Consider the following 19,021-nt stretch of genomic DNA (forward strand, 5'->3'; position numbering starts at 1 on the left):
AGTGGTTGCCTCGGGCGGAGGGAGGTGGGGTGACTGACTGCTAATGGTGGAAGGTTTCTTTTGGGGGTGATGAAAATGTTCTAAAATTGTGATAGTTGTACAACTCTGAATGTACTAAAACACACACACACACACACACACACACACACACACTGAATTGTATATCTTAAATGGGTTAATTGTATGCTATGTGAATCATGTCTCATAAAGCTGTTAAAAAGAAAAGCCTCCATCAGGTACTTTCCCGTTCAAGGTAGAGCTGGTGAGGGGTCGGGGTGGGGGGGAAACAGTGGAGCAGAAGCCAGAAAATACTTTAAAGCGGTGCTCTCCAAATGCAGTTTGTCAGCCAACTTTCACTTCTCGAACTATCTGACACAATCCCTGACAGTATGAGGGGCTGCGAGAGAACATAAGCCAACTTCGGCTCTGAGCACGCTGCTGAGGTGAGCTGATTATTTTTTTTCTCACAGAAATACTCTCTTGGTGAGAGAAGCAGCGTGCTGATTTATATTCTGATGCCAGCCCCTTATCTCACCCTGGACTGGCACTTTAAGTAGCTCTGCTTCAGGGATCCTCTAATCCTAAAAACCTCATTTAGTAGATGAGGACACTGCTGGAGAAGTGGGGTGACAGGCTTGACGTCATAAAGCTGATTAGTGGTCTTAGGGCATGAACTTAGACTGTCCAATGTCTTTACGTTGCAGCTCTGGCTTTAAGTCAAGTCAGGCGGAAAAGAGGGTAGAGATAAAGAGGGTTTTCAAAGAGAGGGATCTTGCCTCAATCTCCAATGCCTCGGGTGGTTATTTAAGGACTCAGATCTTGAGAAATCTGCTCTTGTTTCCTACTGAGCTTTTCCACCTCGGAAGCTAATGGGGTAGGAGGGATGTAGGGCTCTTTCCCCTCCTGGGCCCTGTTTTCTGAAGGGGGCATTCACAAGGGATTAAGGACTGTAATGGTCTGAGGGAGGAGGGGCATATAGCGCATGGCCAGCCAAAGCACAGTTCAGTTGTCAGACTTTCACCTTCAGGCACTGCCTTTCCCACACTCAGTATCTTCTTACTGAACACCACTGTGTCCCACCCAAGTCTGCCCTTTCCTGAATGCTCCCCCAGATAACCTCTCCCTCCTCCCTCTACCCATCGGAACAACCCAGGAAGGTTGTAAGCCAGATGTGGATATGAATTCATTGAATCGTATAGAATTTTCTTCTAACACTGATAAGTCCAGTTCAGTAATATCAACTGCTGTAAGTGGTGGGTATGCAAAAGATTGTGCAATTCTCTATATTTAAACAATTTTTAAATAAAAAGAATGTTTAAGTAAATAAAGAATTTTAGGAATAGTATATTTTTTAGGAATAACAATGATAATTTTAGGAATAGCAACAGTGTAATAGCTAGCTACCATTCATCGAAGGCTTCAGCTGTGCCAGGTGTTCCTTTATGCCATGAGATGTTTAGCAATACTTCTCTGTGCACTGCAGGGAATCCCCATAGAACTAGACTTCCCTCTTCCCAAGTGACTCTAGGTAGGTTTTGTCATTCTTGTCAGTGCAGCCTCCTCCTCTCTTGGCTCAGGTCTCACCCTGTTTCTTTATTCTCTTCGAGCAGTTGGTTCTCAGCCCTGACTGCACAGTAAAAGCCTCTGGGAAGCTTTGAAAAAGTACTGATCCCTGGATGCCATCCCCCAAAGATTCTGATTCATTTGGCCTGGGCTGGAGTCCAGGTGCCTGTGTTTGTCCTAAAACTCCCTGGTGAGTCTAGTCTGCAGGCAGGGCTGAGGTGGTGGGTAGTCCCAGGCTTCCTAGGACCCTGGCCTGAGAACTCCTGCCTGCCTGGCTGACAGGCTCTAAGCCACTAACAGACTGTGCTCATTTATCAGTGTCGCTTTGTAGCATGACTGCATAAGCATGCGCCATGGCTATCCAGAATGTTAGCAGGAACACGGCATATAGGCTATCTTGGCCCCAGCATTGGCCAGGATATTTCTTGGGGCCCTTTGTTTTGTGGTTGGTTACTTTAAATAACTAACAAATTCTCAGGCAGATTTGGATACCTGGTCATTTTATATGCCTATCAATGTAGGCGAAATGATTATTCATTAAAGTGCTGGTTTTATTTACATATGCACATACATTTGTTTTCTCTGACTCTTTGTTTAACAAACTCAGTTTCCAAAAATAAGATCAATTTTTCTAAGAATGATTTGGGTAGCTCATTAGGTACTGGACTGGGAGTGGGTGGAATGAAAGCAAAACAACACAACAACAAAAACACACTGTAGAGAGCGGTTAAAAAGCATAATTCGCCCTATTATAAAAGTATTATTCCTTTTGGGGTAGCCTACATTCACACAAGAATCACAGAGTTCATGTAAGCAGCATCTTATCAAATATTTGAGTACAGATCGTTAAATACTAGAGAGAAGACTGTAAAATGAAATATTGTAAGCTCTTGATGTTTATCAAGACATTACAATAAAGTAAATGTGAAATTTAAGTGATTTTTAAAAAGACATTTGTGTGCCTTTTTCAGTTTTATTTTTTTCTGGACAGAAAACTGAAATCTTTTTACGAGCTGGCCTTCTTCAGTATTGGATGTGTGGCAGGTATTGAGAGAAGGGTCCTGGGTTATGGCTTTTTCTGCAGATTAGCAAATTAATCTGCTCCCAGAATAGCTAGGGAAAGTCAGGCTACCTGATTAACAGGGTGAAATTTAATTTGTTTCTATACCCTCCCAAAAAATTTTTTCACACGTCCTCATGTTTTTATTTATTTATTTTTTTAACATCTTTATTGGAGTATAATTGCTTTACAATGGTATGTTAGTTTCAGCTTCACAACAAAATGAATCAGTTATATTTGCATTTTAAAACAAATGACTTCTAAATCAGGACAAGAAAATTCTCTTTCAGAATAAGGAGAAACCGGTTTGTCTACGTTTTGGAAGTTGATTAAGGATAAATTAGATGTAGTTCATAGATAAATATAAAATATATACTTTATTCTTTTCTCACCTATTATGTATAATTAGAATTAATTTTACTTCATCATTCTCTTCCATGCTTTTTAAAAAGTAACCTCTAAAAAGCCATTTAACAAATTACTATTGTTTCTCTCTGATCGCAGTTGCAGTTGAACAATTTGAACAATCTTGGTTTGTAATTATTGTCAAATTATTCTAACATAAAATATTGGGTTGGTCAAAAAGTTTGTTCGGGTTTGTCTGTTACATCTTATGGTAAAACAAGAATGCACTTTTTGGCCAACCCATTATTTATGCCCAAACGTCTGCTGAAGGTTACCTATCCTTTAGATTTTCTGCATTTTTCAAGAATACCTTTCCCATCCTCTTCTCACTCTAAAAGGAGCTTTCATCACCCAGCTGAATCCTGCCAGGTCTTCCTTCCTCCCTTTAGGGATTAGATGCGGCTTACTTTACCTCTGTTCTGGAAGTATGAAATAAGAGGATAGTTGCTGGTGGTATTAGCAGCCCTAGCAACTGAGAATTAACTAACATTATTTTTAATCTAAAAAGATGCTATAGGGGCTTCCCTGGTGGCGCAGTGGTTAAGAATCCGCCTGCCAATGCAGGGGACATGGGTTCAATCCCTGGTCCAGGAAGATCCCACATGCCACAGAGCAACTAAGCCCGTGCACCACAACTACTGAGCCCGAGCGCCACAACTACTGAACCCCACGCGCCTAGAGCCCGTGCTCCGCAACGAGAGGAGCCACCGCAACGAGAAGCCCGCGCACCACAATGAAGAGTGGCCCCCATTCACCGCAACTAGAGAAATCCCGTGCGCAGCTACGAAGACCCCAATGCAGCCAATAAAATAAAATGAAATAAAATAAAAAGATGCTATAAAGTTATGTCTTCAAACCTGAGGAAAATTTCTGCCAGTCCTATCAATTCAATGTATTACCCCCACAAGTGTCTTTGCTGTGTATCCTAGGTGAATTCTTTCTTTAATGGGACTCAAGTCCTATGAAGAAAGAAGGCATATGATGTTCCCTGTTGGAGCCCATCAAGTAGCAAGAGGTTGTGTGGTATAACCACGTAGGTTTGCATATCAGAAGTTACTAATCAGGTCATCTCACTTTCAATCCTGTGTGTTTCCATTCAATTCAACAAGTATTTATTGACTGTATAGAGGTGAGCAAGATAGTAATAGAGAGAGCCTCACATATAGATAGTAAGGGCAGGGAGCAGGCTGGCCGGGACAAGTAGGGGTAGAATTGGGAAAGGCTGTGAGTTCCTGGAGAACAGGGGCCAAGTCTGACCTTTTGTCTGACATTTATTCAATTTTTTCAAGGCATGATTTCAGCAGGCAGAGTTGACTGTGAAGGCCACTTGGCAGATGAAGTTTACACAGGTGGCAAGGATATTAAGAGACTTAGCAGGCAAGAGAACAGCAGTGTCCCATGGACCAGAATCCATACATATGGAGGACTAGTAAAACGCAGAGCTGGAAAGGTTACTTGGCATATTGTGAAGGGCCTTAGCAGAGGACTTTGGATTTAATTCAGTCAACAATGGAAAGCTAATGAAGAATTTTAATCAGAAACACTGTCATGATTAGAGCTGGAAGTGTTCTTCAGGAAGATTAATCTCACGTTGAATGGGATGTATGATTATGGATGGTGATTAGGAAAGGCTGGCAGTTAACTAGTTCAGAGGTTATCACCTGGTAGTCCAGGTGAGAGGTACAAAGGCCTGGGAGCAAAGACAGCTGGCGCCACACCCTTTCCACACCTTTTTCCCTTTGGTGCTTACCATTCCCATCTTGCCTACCTGATGGCTTCCCACTGCAAGCACCCCCATCTCTTTGACTGGGGGCCTTCTCTAGCCATGGAAGCCTGCTGAGCCTCTGCTCAGGGCCGACCAGAGTGCCAGGGAGTTAACATCCCCCAGGAGCTGCCTTCAACCAGTGGCTGAAGCGAACTGGTGGGCAAATAACCCAGTTCCCTTGCCACTTGGTTGGGATAATTTTGAGCCTTGTTCTATAGTCTCCCAAAATGCCCCGAGGGGATTGAGTCCCAGTTGTCCACAGCCACAAACAGCTGGGTAACATTCTTTACTGGCTTCCTACTCTTTCAGACTCACACTCACTCACCACTCCCCTACTCCCCATTCCCCCTATCACCTTCTAAATGAACCGCTTGCACTCACATCCTTGTCCCTGGGGCCTTCTGAGAGAATCTAACGAACCAGGGCCTTTAGTAGAGTGGAAAGAAGGGCTCGCCTGTGTTGCCTGAAAAGATTCTGGGGAGGAAGAAGCTACAAGACTTGGAAGTTTATTGGCTGTGAGTTAAGGGAGAGGAAGAAGGCAGTGTCACCTACAGTTTTAACTAAGAAAATGTAGATGTCATTTATAGAAAAATGGGAAGTTAGGAGAAGCATTAGGAGTTTTCATGAAGAGATAAAAGAGTTTACTTTGGGACATTTTGAGTTTGAAGTACTGACAGAACATTACTTCTAGAACTTGGGAATTTGCATCTGGAGCCCAGGAAGAAGGAAGAGACTGGAGACTCAGGCTTAGTCGCTGCTTAGACGTGGTTGATGAAGCTGTGAAGGTAGACCAGACCTCCAGGAATTGGGTATTGACCAGAGAATGAGCAGATGCAGGCCTACAACAAAACTGATGGAAATGAATTCTCATATTTGGGGTTGTGGGGAGAATGACAGGAAATGGAAAGCCAGCAGCAGGATGAGAACGGGACGAAGCCATCACGGAAGCTAAGGGAGCGGCCAGCAGGCGGCAGATCGTGCCAGAGAGGCTCTAGATGCGCTGAGTTTCAGAGTTCTGGCAGCTTTGATCCACACCAGCATTATCAGTTCCCAACTTAATGTAATCCACTGGGAGAAAAACATTTAGGGAAAAATAAGCTCCTATGTCTGAGCGTACCAGATATTGATTTGCTTACTAAATATCTCATGGAACCCTAGTGCTTTACAAGAAGTAGTTTACTTATTACAAACATAAACTCCAAGCTCTGCTACTCTGTGCCCTTTGGCAAATTACTCAACCTTGCCGAGCCTCAGTTTCCCCACTTGTAAATAAGGAACGAGGTGCTATTTCTGGTCCTTCCTGGAACTAAAATTCTCTGATCCTAATCATTTTCCATAGGCCATTTTTCTCATACCCTAACTCTGTGTGTATGTACATACATGTACACACATACTTCACTTGAAGCCTGCATAACAAGCGTATGTGTTGGTGATTGTTTATAAATAATACAGAAATTTAAAAACTATGCAGCGTGAATAAACTCACGTGTAGTAAAAATGCCAAGTAGGGATGATCTTTTTCACCGGAATTCTTGTGACAAATTCTGCAGTCACTATGAATGAGACTGGTAGTAGATATTATTCTGTTTAGATTTTACATTGAATTTGTGCCCCTCAAATGCATTTAATCACAAAGTATTTTTGGAAGTATCTCAGCTTCGTCACTTACTAGCTGTTCAGGAGTTTACAGGAGTTGCTTAACCTCTCTAAACTCAGTTTTCTATTAAAAACTCAGTTTCCTAAGTATAATAATAGGATCTTCCTCAGGGTTTTGTGGACACAAATTTAATCATTCAGTAAATGTTAGCCATTGTGAGTACCGTCAGGTTAACATTTGTCTTTTGGTGAGCTTTATATTTGCAGATCTCAGAAAGATGGTAGTAGGCAATAGGAGTGTTTTAGCCTTGAGTTTAGGTGGAGGCATCAGTGAAAATTGTAATTTCCTCAGACTACTCATTAGTAATTGAATGGTGGGTGGCACATAACCTTCCAATCATAGTTTACTGGAATATTACAATCAGGGTGGTACACATAACTTGTTTTGGTATTTTTACTAGAGTAATAAAAGGTTATCAGATTTCTCTCTTTGTTATTAAATTGCTGGTTATTTTATCTCACATATACTTTATTCATATATACACTCTCACATACATTGTACAGACAGGATTGCCCTCTGCTCCCAGATCTCAAATAAAGCATCTGTGAAGCTTTTCTGCTGGAAACAGAGCCCTTATTAATGAAATTCACATGAAAACCATTTGTTTTAATGCATTATGTATTAAAACATAATCAGCTTTACATATTTTAACATTTTAAGTGTCTGTTTTCAGTGTAGCACAGCTGGGGTTATATGGAAATATTATTGAAAAAGAAAATATTTAATTAATAAAGCACACTGGATGTTGCTTTATCTAGAGTGAAGGCAGTGCCAGAAAATCACACTCCTTCATTGGTAGACAGCACTCAAGATAGAGAAAACAGCTCCCCAGTAAGAAAGGAGTCACAATTTAAATTTTTTGTGGTATTGTTGGAAAGCCTTTTTTGGTTGCTTGATTGTGTTTTTTAATAAGAATTACTTTGGCTTTGGCTTTGTCAGGCATAAGTTGTTGTTTTTTTCCTACAAAAAGGTGTGATTCTCCACTTTTTCTGCCTAAATTGACTCTGTTCTTGTTTAGTTAGAGACACATTTGAGTAGAGTACTGCATATCTGTTTAATTTGAGGTATTTGTATTGGTCTTGCCCCATTTTCGTCCAGGCTTTCTTGCATGATCAGAGTCTTTTGTTAGTGCCATCTCAAATAACACTGACCCTAAATGGCATATATGTGTACTGCAAGACAGGAAAATGATAAATTATCATGACTCATAGTATGTGCAAACAAAGGTCATTTTCTCGTATTTATGACTTCTTGCTCTTTTTTACAATTCTGCATTATACAAATGATGAACCTCCTGATTATAATTTTTGTGCTTTACCTGTCATTGCTTGCAGACGCCAAGGACTTACTGTTGTGCGAACACTGAAGACTTGGAGACGGTCATTCAGCATGTTCACAGTCTGTACCCTTCTGCTCCATTCCTGGCAGCAGGAGTTTCAATGGGAGGGTAAGGTTTTTCCTTTCTAAAATGTCCAAAAGGGAAGTGGTGCTAGCGAGTGCCTCTTTCAGACGACTGTAAGCTGCATGGGCATTTAAATGTTTGATTATTTTTATCATATTTCTCCACATGTGGCTGAATGGATGAAGGAATTAATTCAGGTAAATTTTAATATTTTCCTTGACTACTGGTCTCTGTGGTGAGAAGTATACAAGTACCTCCTCGAGGTGCTTGGGGTTTTGTGAGCCCGAAGGCTTGTCCGAACCCCATGGAGTTGATTTCTATCACTGGGTGGCAGCCACGTTGACCTTCAGATTCCCTGATGTATTCCCAGCCATCACTGCCACCGTGTTCTCCAGGACCATTCAGGAAGCTGAACTTGTACCATGACTTTCATCACTCCAGTTGTAGAAATAATTATTATTGCTCTCTCCAACTGAAGGGGCCTTCAAAACAGTTTTTCCCCAGGTGGTGTTTTTCTTGTTTGTTTTGTCTTGTTTAGTTTTGTTGCTGGGCAAATGGACCTTCCCTAGAATGCTCTCCTAGAAACTGTGAAATGCTGTTTGTAACCCCCTACTCCAGCTGCTTTTTTAAGCAAATGAATATTTTAATTGGTGCTGCTTGCATAGGGGCTTTTTTGGACCTTCTATGCCATGTATATATTTATATTTTATATTTATATACTTAGGCTAATTGTTTAATCTTTTTGTTGTAGTAATAGTGAGCTTAATACAATCCAAAATTTTTATTATATGGCATTTTGCTATGCTTAGATTACCTAAAGCATTGTCCAAAATCAACAAACACATGAGATAGAAAATGCTATATTTTTCTTAATTTTGTAATTGATTTATCTGTCATTTCAGTTTTTAGAACATTTTAGGAACATGTTTACTTGAAAATGAACAGCTTTACAAATGATAGGCTCTAAAAAATCGGCTCTAACAACAGCTTTTTAGATTCTGATAAACATAAAACTAAGAAGAAAAGAATACGTTTCTTACATTAGCATGGAAGGTCTGACTTGACCTACTAAAGGAAGAAATCTGAATCACCGCAGAAAACCCAGGCAGAATCTGTGAATTGTGCTTAAAGGAAAGGATTTCACTTCTCTTTCCTTTGCCCCATAATGAGAACCTTAAAGGACAAGGTGCCCAGCTGAACTTTCTTCCTTTAATCATATAAATTCTTTACTTTTTTAAAAGCCAGACCTTACATAAACAGGCCCAGATTCTCTGTTCAGAGGTTCCTGGGAAATGCCTATTCTTGTCGAACTGAAGCCTCAGTGCGAACTTGACCGTTAGCCTCTGCAGCTTGTTGAATATTAATGTCTTGTAAATTGTTCAAAGGAAGTACCCCTTCTAGTTGCCTAGCACTGTGACATGTTCCCAAGTGGGTTTACCACTCGGGGATGTGTTTTACAGCTTGACACATTTTTCTTTTTGGAGATGTAGCAGACAGAAGCGTCTGTCAAAGATCCTTATGCCCAGGTTGGGTAATCTCCAAGCCTGTGATGCCTGGGGCCAAGTAAGGGTTTTGAGACAGAACTAAGTCTAGCCAAGGAATCCACGCTGCTCTAGACTCAGTCGGATTCCAATCTCCCAATGAGTTGGTAAACTAGCTTCAAAAATGTATAGAAATTCCCAAATATATATAAAAGTAAGAAGAGTATAATGACGCCTCATATATACTCATCACCCAGCTTCAATAACTATCAACTCAAGGATAATCTTGTCAGTAGTACCACCCCCCCATTCCCTCTCAACTCTGATTATTTTAAAATAAATTTTAGAGATCATTTATAAAGATTTCTGTAGGTATCTCTAACAGGTAGAGTCTCTTAAACAACAACAACAACCCATCACAATACTTGATTACATTTGAACAAAACTAACAATAAGGGGCTTCCCTGGTGGTGCTAGTGGTTGAGAGTCCGCCTGCCGATGCAGGGGACTCGGGTTCGTGCCCCGGTCCGGGAAGATCCCACATGCCGCGGAGCGGCTGGGCCCGTGAGCCATGGCCGCTGAGCCTGCGCGTCCGGAGCCTGTGCTCTGCAGCGTGAGAGGCCAAAACAGTGAGAGGCCCGTGTACCGCAAGAAAACAAACAAACAAACAAAAAAACTAACAATAATTCCTAAATATCATCAAATATTCAGTCAGTATTTCATTTCCCCATCAGTCTGTTGGCTGGTTTTTACAGTTTGTTTGAGGCAGCAGACAGCTAAAGTCCACATATTGAGATTGATATGTCTCTTAAATCTCTTAATCCATGGGTTATCTTTTCTCTCTCTCTCGCTCTCTCTCTCTCTTTTTTTTTTTTTTTGTGAAAATGGAGTCTTTTTCTTGCCAAAGTAAGACAGCTTTTTGGGGGGTAATGTCTTGACATTATTTTGCTCCTGAGTAATAACTAAGAAGCATCCCCACCTACTCGGTCATAGCTATTCCTGGTCCTTCCTACTCCTGAGGTTCACTTCCAACCCTTTCAATTTGCCTATTACATCAGACTCAGAAATCTCTGACCTCCAGCCAAAGAATAGGGCCACCAAAACTAGGACCCTAGAATGACCCTTTTGCAGGAGAGTAAGCATTATCTTCTAAATAGCTTAGTGAACCACAGTACTATAAACCAGGAATACAGTCATTAATGAAGAGTTGTTTTCAAGAACGAAATCTCCAGCCTGAGCTCTCAGCCCTGGATCAGGAAATCACTGAAGTAGTTTCTGACACTACAGAAGTGCTGAAGCTGTTGGCCTTTGGCAGTCTGTCTAACCTACAGTCACTCAGCCTACAGTTGGGATGAATTTTAAAACACCACATGGAGCCATGTGAATCTTTCTGCTGTGCTGTCATATTTTCAGTAAACCTTGGACAACAGCAACAAAAACAACAACAACAAAAACCATGAAATCTCCATTTTTAATCTAAAATCTCATCACATTCACTCTGTAAATGGATTTTTTTCCATGTGGGTTGTATAAAAAGAATTAGAGAATTTTTACTCATGTGTCCTATTTCAGAACCTGGGCAATTGGAGAAATAAAGAATGGAAAATATGAGAAACAGAATTTAGGCTATCATCCTTTCTCTTAGTTGGCAATGTCAAACTTAGATTTCTGACATTACTGCAGGTTAAACTCCATTCTTGTCCCTCTTACCAAAATAGAACTAGAGTAGAATCAGGAAAATTGATAAAATGAAAGGAAAATATGTGATAGGAGATAAGGACAAATAGCAAGAGGGAGTAGGGAGAGAAAACAAGTGACTTTAGGGGCCAACTGCTCTGCCACAATTCAGAAAGTCTAACTCTAGACGAGGGAGCCCTTACAAACTTGCTGTAGGGTACAAGGATGCAAAGGCAACCGGAATGGCCACCCAGACCAATTACTCAGAATCTCTGAAGGTGAGACCCAGACGTCGATAATAGTTTTAAAAACTCCACAGGTGATTCCAACATGCAGCCATATTTGAAAACCACTCCTTCTGTGATCTTTCATCTATGCCAAGCCTTGGCAAACCACAGCCTGGAGGCCAAATCTGGCCAGCTGTCTGTTTTTGTACAGTGCAAGAGCTAAGAGTGGTTATTATATTTTTTTAATGGTTGGAAAAATCAAAACTATTTCATGACATGTGAAAAGTATATGAAATTTCAATTTCAATATCCACATCTAATGTTTTACTGAAACATGGCCATATCCATTTATTCACGTATTGTCTATGGTTGCTTTCAAATTATAATCACAAGGTAGTTGCAACTGAGATTGTAGGGCCACCAAAGCCCAAAACATTTACTTCGTGATCCTCTATAGAAAAAGTTTGCCTGAAACACCCCCACGTATTAAATTAAACACTCAACTGGAGGCTGGGGCCCAGGGAATTGCAAATTTTTAATAAATCCCCAATATCATTTTGAAAACAACAAAAAGAAAAACCACTCTTACAGTGGCTTTTTCTTATGTTTTACTTCACAGAAAGGTACACATGTAAGTAATAACTGTATGCTTTGTCCCATTCTGAATATAGCTGACTGCAAGATAAATAAATAGGTGAATGTAAGGAAAGAATAGAGATACTTGCATGGTTTTCCAAGATAAAGGACTTGGACACTGGTTTATATTTTTCTTCTCCATAGTTAAAGTCCACAATTAGAAATGGGATGTCTTGAGAGAGACAACAAATTCATCACTTGAGTTTTCTGTCTTTCCTCATTTTAGAATGCTGCTTTTAAATTACCTTGGCAAAATGGGGCCAAAAACTCCTTTGAAGGCAGCTGCAACTTTTTCAGTTGGTTGGAATACTTTTGCTTGCTCGGAGTCATTGGAGAAACCACTGAACTGGCTGCTTTTTAATTACTACTTGACAACTTGCCTCCAGTCTTCCATTAATAAGTGAGTCATCTTTAACACCTGATGTCTGCAAACTCTTTGGATTACGTGCCACAGTAAAATGTTTTCAAGCATAACACTGCTAAAATATGTATATTTATGTTTGCATTATATGCATTTACTACTGCACCAAAATATTCTATTGTCAATATATACAAAAATAAAAAGATTTTAAGTATAAGCTAAAAATACAGATAAAAGCTCTGTTTTCTTTCTGTACCCCAGTGGATTACCTTGTACAACCACTAGGCTCTGTGCCCCACTTGGAAGATCACCATTTCATCACTGTTCTAAATTATTCTAAAAGAATAAAAACATTAGACTCAAATGTGTTGAATAACATTATGGGCTATTTCCCTGGATTTTCTACTTGTTGCTAATCTTATTAGTACCTAATTCTCCCCTAGGTAGTAAGTAATGTATTAAGTGTTTTTAGAGACGAATAATATGATTTCTAAGCATGTGTTATGAACATAGTATGTTTTAGTGGCTTAGGAGAATGCTTCTAAAATATGGATATTCTCAGCCCCTACAGTTCTTAACATTACCAAAATATTATCTTTGCATTAGTTTTTCTGAAATTGTTTAGGTATCTTCTAACAGTTAAACAGTGTGGCAACAAAGAACATGGGATGTTTCTGTTTATTTTTTGATAACTGTTACCATGCATTTTTAAGTGAATTGACAAATTTAAATATAAACTCTAACTAAAAAGTACAGTTAATTGCGCATAACTTAACTGAAAACCATAGTTACCCCGAAAGTTGACATTAGACACTGCATTAAACTTAACCTATTTTGGGGAGTTCTCTGGTGGCCTAGTGGTTAGGATTCTAGGCTTTCACTGCCGTGGCCAAGGTTCAATCCCTGGTCGGGGAACTGAGATCCCGCAAGCCATGTGGCATGGCCAAAAATTAAAAAAAAAAAAAAAAAGAAAGAAAGAACAATATACATTCCTTAATTAAAAAGTACTTTATTAAAAAAAAACTTAACCTATTTGTTGCATTACAGATGTTGACTATAAAATACTGCTAAAAATACTACAGAATCGTATTTTTATTCATGGTCACTGAAATGGGGGACAGTAGCAAGAAAAAGGAAGAGAATGATTTGAATTAAAATATAGGTTATACAAGAAAAATAACCAACATTTAAAAATAAGTATACAACCTAGATGGGTGGGATGGGGGGCCGTGGGAGGGAGGTCCAAGAAGGAGAGGATATATGTATACATATAGCTGATTCACCTTGGTATACAGCAGAAACTAACATTGTAAAGCAATTATACTCCAATAAAAAAAAATTTTTTAAGTATACAAAAATATAAATTCTAATTTTCAATATAGCAATTTAAAAAATAAGATAAATCTTCAGTTGATTTACCCAGTTGAAAGCTTCTGGCTTAAGTGAGGCCTTTTTGGCCAAACTGGCTTAATAGCATTGGTGTGTAGGTACAATTTGTTATGAAACAACACTTTCATTTATTATTGTTATTTTGTTTATTATTACTGGTTCCTTCTTCCTCAATTAATAAAAAGTACTTTTAGAAAATGTCTTCATGTACTTCAAATACTGTATGATATCACTTACGTGTAGAATCTAAAAATTACAACAAACTAGTGAATGGAACAAAAAAGAAGCAGACTCACAGAGAACGAACTAGTGGTTACCAGCGGGGAGAAGGAAGTGGGGGAGGGGCAATATAGAGGTAGGGGATTTTTTAAAAGGGGATATAATATAATAAAATCATGTATGTGAAACTTTTGAAAATTGTAAAGCACTATAGAATTTAAAGAATCATTCAATAAAAAAATAAACTTTACAAAAATTCTTCAGGACAAATATCAATGTATTCCTGCCATGTCTAATTAAGTAAATATTTATTGAGTGACAACTTTATTCCCTGTTCTAAGTTACTTATCATTATGTATTTTAGGTATGTTTGAGATGGGAATGACCTTAATTTTTTACTTTTGAAATTCTTTTTTTCCAGGCACCGGCATATGTTTGTAAAACAAATTGACATGGATCATGTCATGAAGGTAGGAGAGAAACTTTATGTAATATGTTTATTTCCTTTTTTGATTCCAAGAATAAATATAATCGGTTTTTGTTTTTCAGGCTAAATCCATAAGAGAATTTGATAAGCGATTCACTTCAGTCATGTTTGGCTACCGAACAATTGACGATTATTATACTGATGCCAGTCCAAATCGTAGACTGAAATCAGTAGGGATTCCAGTGTTGTGTCTGAATTCTGTGGATGATGTTTTTTCACCCAGTCATGGTAAACTTAACATTTTTGTATACATTTTGACATGAATTAACTGTTTTAAAATATTTTAGGAAGGGCTTCCCTGGTGGCGCAGTGGTTGAGAGTCCGCCTGCTGATGCAGGGGACACGGGTTCGTGCCCCGGTCCGGGAAGATCCCACATGCCGCGGAGCGGCTGGGCCCGTGAGCCATGGCTGCTGAGCCTGCGTGTCCGGAGCCTGTGCTCCGCGACGGGAGAGGCCACAGCAGTGAGAGGCCCGCGTACCGCAAACAAAAACCAAAAACCAAAAGAAATATATATATATATATATATATATATTTTTTTTAGGAAAATACAGTAATAAGAAACGTCAGTCATATAATGTTTTCTACTGTGATAAACAGAAAAAAAACCTTGATACTCATAATTTAGTATCTAAATGTCTCAGATCACTTTAAACGTCTTCATAGACCCTTATCTAGTCTACTGTGAGAGCCTCAGAACAAATTATGACTCAATATTTTGTTTGTTCTCATTTTTACAACTTTTCCTTCTTATAAAATAACTGTTCTTTGGACAGACTATGTTTACAGTATCTTTGCCTCAAGAGTACATTGTCATCACTTGCCTTTTCTTCCTGAGGTTTTTTTTTTTTTTAAGAGTAACTTCTACTGTTTTTATTTTTATTTATTTATTTTTGGCCACGCAGCTTGTGGGATCTTAGTTCCCTGACCAGGGATTGAACCCATGTCCCCTAGGAGGGGGGAAGAACGGAGTCTTAACCACTGGACTGCCAGGGAAGTCCCTTATTCCTGAGGTTCTTATACAGAAGGCTTTGGAGTTTTTTCCCCCTTTTAACCTAGAAGAGAGCTTGAGACTTTATTAATATGATGTCCTTGGATAACTCAATGAATGTAGCACATTCGGACTATAAGGTCATATTTGAAGGGAAAGTGTCTGTTTTCCCCCGGATACTATATAAAAGAAAATTATGCCCAAATTAACTTCCTTGTTCTCTTAATTCAAGAAATACGGAATTTTGTAACAAAGATATATGTGGATGTGTTCATACATTAAAGCAATATAAGACGCCTAGAAGTGATCATACTATCTTAAGGATAAGTAGACTTGACCTCTAATTTTTTTCTAATGAAATTTCATAAAGCTTTTTATAAAACTTTTTTCCTTATTTCTCCCTTAAATACTTTTAAAACATTTTCCCCAAGTACTTCATTTTAAAAAATTATTTTGAGTACAAACACAGCACGTATGTATTGCAAAAATTTCAGAAAATCCCCAAAGTATGTTTTAAAAAAGTCACTTACCGTCTTTTAGGGGATATCATTTTAATGTGTGATTTATGATTAAATCACAGGTAATTTTAGATGACTGGAACTTTTGGTCTTTGACCACAAATCAAAAAATTAAACTGTGAACTTTTTTTTTTTTTGGCCTCTGCGTGCAGCCTTGTGGGATTTTAGTTCCCCCACCAGGGATTGAACCCGGGCCCTCAGCAGTGAGAGCACGGAGTCCTAACCACTGGACAGCCAGGGAATTCCCTTAACTGTGAACTTTAATAATCAGTCGAATTACATGGAGATTGTTTAGCCTATTTTCATTGGATTAAGGAAGTTCAGTATTTCTCTATTTTTATATTTCATGGACCCTTCTTCCACCAACAAAAATTTCCCAGCATTTAACTTGTCTTGACCCACTTGGTTGAAGTTTAAGCTCACTATTTCTTATTCTTTCCCAGCCCTTAAAATCATCTTGCCACATTAAAGTAGTAGACAGTTGTCTGCATTCTGAGAGCACAGGCAGCCAGCATCTTTCACATGACTCGAATGGCCCAGCCTTTCGTTTTTCTGATATGACTGTAAACTATCAGTGTGTTAGAAATTCCTGACTGTATCCAGAGTGTGAAATTGGGGCTCTTAATAATTCCATTAGAGACAAATGAAGCACTCGTAATCTAAGCCCTTAGTGTAAGGTGAAAAAGGAAAAACATAAATAGTATCAGTCATTTCACCTGCCCCTTAAGTTCTAACACCTGATCCCAAGATAGATGTTCTGTTTTAGGTGTAGCTAGATAAGGATGTGAGTTCAGGACCCATTTAGGACAAGGACTTGACTTCCTAGGCCTTGATTTAGGTTCTCTAGTTTTATTCTTCAAGGAATGGAGTGAGAGGTCCAATTTATTTTTCTTTTTGCTGCGCCCTGCAGCTTGTGGGATCTTAGTTTCCCAGCCCTCGGCAGTGAAAGCACGGAGTCCTAACCACTGGATGGCCAGGGAATTCCCTGAGAGGTCCAATTTAGATCATCTAAACATGCAGTTTGGGGCCCTCAGCAGCTCTATCTTCAAAGGGTCTCAGTTGTCCTATAGTGTGTCAGCTTCCTTTCCTTCATTGGAAGGGTAGGGAGATCTTACCTTTAATGAACTCATTTACCCCTAAGACTCTACCCAAGATACGAAGGTCTAATTACTGGATCAACCATGTTATCTTAATTAGGGATTAGGGATGTAAGATTTAGCAGTATCTGAAATCAAAACACTTCTCATGCCAGGTCGTGATCCATTATAGATCTTAAATCAAAAGGTTTCACTGTTTGAACTCTAAGCCTGAGGGGAAAATAAAAATAAAACAACTTTAACTCATGTCCTTTAAAGTTTTTACTCAGCATAATTTTGTAGAGCATTTGAAGAGACTGTCCTTACTGGAGGATTATTTAAATACAGCAATTATATTTTCAAAATAAAGTTTTTCTTTCTCCTGCCTATAAACAGAAATTCAGAGAAGGAAAAAAATAAATAAAATAAAATAATCACCAGTGTTTTACCACCCAAAGATAAACACTGTTACCACTTGAGAGTATTATATGCCATTCTTTTTTGCTATCTATATGTTTTTAAAAATCATATGTATAATTTTGTATCCTTAATACAGCCACCAATTGGCCTCAGGAATCTAACTTCATGTAAAGTTAACCAAAGTCATACATAATGAATGTATAACTCTCACAAAGGTGATAAAATTAGTTTGGGTTTTTTTCTTGGTGTAGTACCTAAGTGGAAATCTTATAACATAATGTAAGTATTCACCATTTCTTGAATTATTTAATTTCTCAAAACAAGACTGGGCCTATACTTTTGTGTTGTGATTGATTACTCGATTGATTCTTCCAAAATTGATGGTCCAGTATATAACTGTGAACATGAACTGTTATAAGAATATAGGTGGTTGATACAAATTAGTCAGACTTATTCCATTAGCCACACTCATTATGAATATTTATTTGTTTAATGATGTTTTGATTTATAATGATTGGAAATGATAAAGGCACATACTTTTCCTAACAAAAACTGTTAATAATTATATATTTTTCTCTCTCCTTCCCTTCTCTTATCCTCCCCCCGCCTATTTTTTGTCAAGCTATTCCAATAGAAACTGCTAAGCAAAACCCTAATGTTGCTTTGGTCCTTACTTCTTATGGAGGCCATATTGGTTTTCTGGAGGGAATCTGGCCAAGACAGTCCACTTACATGGATCGAGTCTTCAAGCAGTTTGTGCAGGCCATGGTTGAACACGGACATGAACTCTCTGGCATGTAGTTCTTCAGGTGCATTTTGTCTAAACCACCGTATAAAGGCAGCTCAGCTTACTGCACAAATCTTAATTACTGTATATAAAGCAAATTAGCCAGCAGGTGGTGAAGAGGTCCAGAATGACATGCAAAAACTACTTTTTGGAGTAACAAAACAACTTTGTAGCAAGAAATAAAATATAGATTTAGACTGTAACTTATGTAGATTTTATTTTTACTATGCCTTACCAAGTATGACCTTAAATAAAGTAGTACAAACATGGAACTGCACTTAACCAAAACTATTGTGTAAAAAGATTTTAATTCCTCAGGGTTTTAATTTGGGCTAGTATTATTTTAGATAATTTATTTTAGGTGATTTATGGTACTTTAATAATTGTAATAGGACTTGACTTTATTTATTTGAATGTAAGTTATAAGTTGGCACATTCATAAGGGTATTTATACCTAATGATGGTAACATGAAAACTGAAATAAGATAAAATACAATGTGCTAAATCTTTTACGTATTTTAACCTTAAAAGGCAAATGCAACAAATGTTAGACTTCTATACATGTTCTTTTACTCTAATAATATTAAATTAAGGCTGACTTATGTTTTATAATGATTATAGTTCACATGCTTATTTTTTAAATAGTGTATGTGCATACTTATATATCATTATATTAAATTCTACCATTTTAAATTGTTTCTTTGTGAGATTTTATCCACAAAAAAGTAATCCCTAGAGTAATTTGTGATTTCATAAATGCATTAGTAAGAAATATTAAAACTGTATTGTTTCAGTTTCCAGAATATTGGGCTCCCACCGTTCGTACCAATTAAAAATACTTTCAGCTACAGGAAACCCATCTAACAGTGATTTAGGAATAACAATATTTAATTATCTTGCAT

General features: G+C 38.3%; 1 protein-coding gene across 2 annotated transcripts in view; it reads left to right on the forward strand.

Moving 5' to 3' along the window:
* Positions 1 to 18,812, forward strand: part of ABHD3 (abhydrolase domain containing 3, phospholipase) — a 38,157-nt gene extending 19,345 nt beyond the window's left edge. The window contains exons 5-9 of one of the 2 annotated variants that reach the window (XM_067699548.1): positions 7,785 to 7,897; positions 12,100 to 12,273; positions 14,264 to 14,312; positions 14,392 to 14,557; positions 17,955 to 18,812. In XM_067699548.1, the coding sequence (XP_067555649.1) occupies positions 7,785 to 7,897; positions 12,100 to 12,273; positions 14,264 to 14,312; positions 14,392 to 14,557; positions 17,955 to 18,133 (681 nt within the window). In that variant the 3' untranslated portion in view covers positions 18,134 to 18,812. The remainder of the gene's footprint in view (positions 1 to 7,784; positions 7,898 to 12,099; positions 12,274 to 14,263; positions 14,313 to 14,391; positions 14,558 to 17,954) is intronic. The other variant, XM_067699549.1, reaches the window with a different exon arrangement.
* Positions 18,813 to 19,021: the final 209 nt, after the last annotated feature.

The sequence above is a fragment of the Pseudorca crassidens genome, chromosome 12 (genome assembly GCF_039906515.1).
Source record: "Pseudorca crassidens isolate mPseCra1 chromosome 12, mPseCra1.hap1, whole genome shotgun sequence".
Lineage (NCBI taxonomy): Eukaryota > Metazoa > Chordata > Mammalia > Artiodactyla > Delphinidae > Pseudorca > Pseudorca crassidens.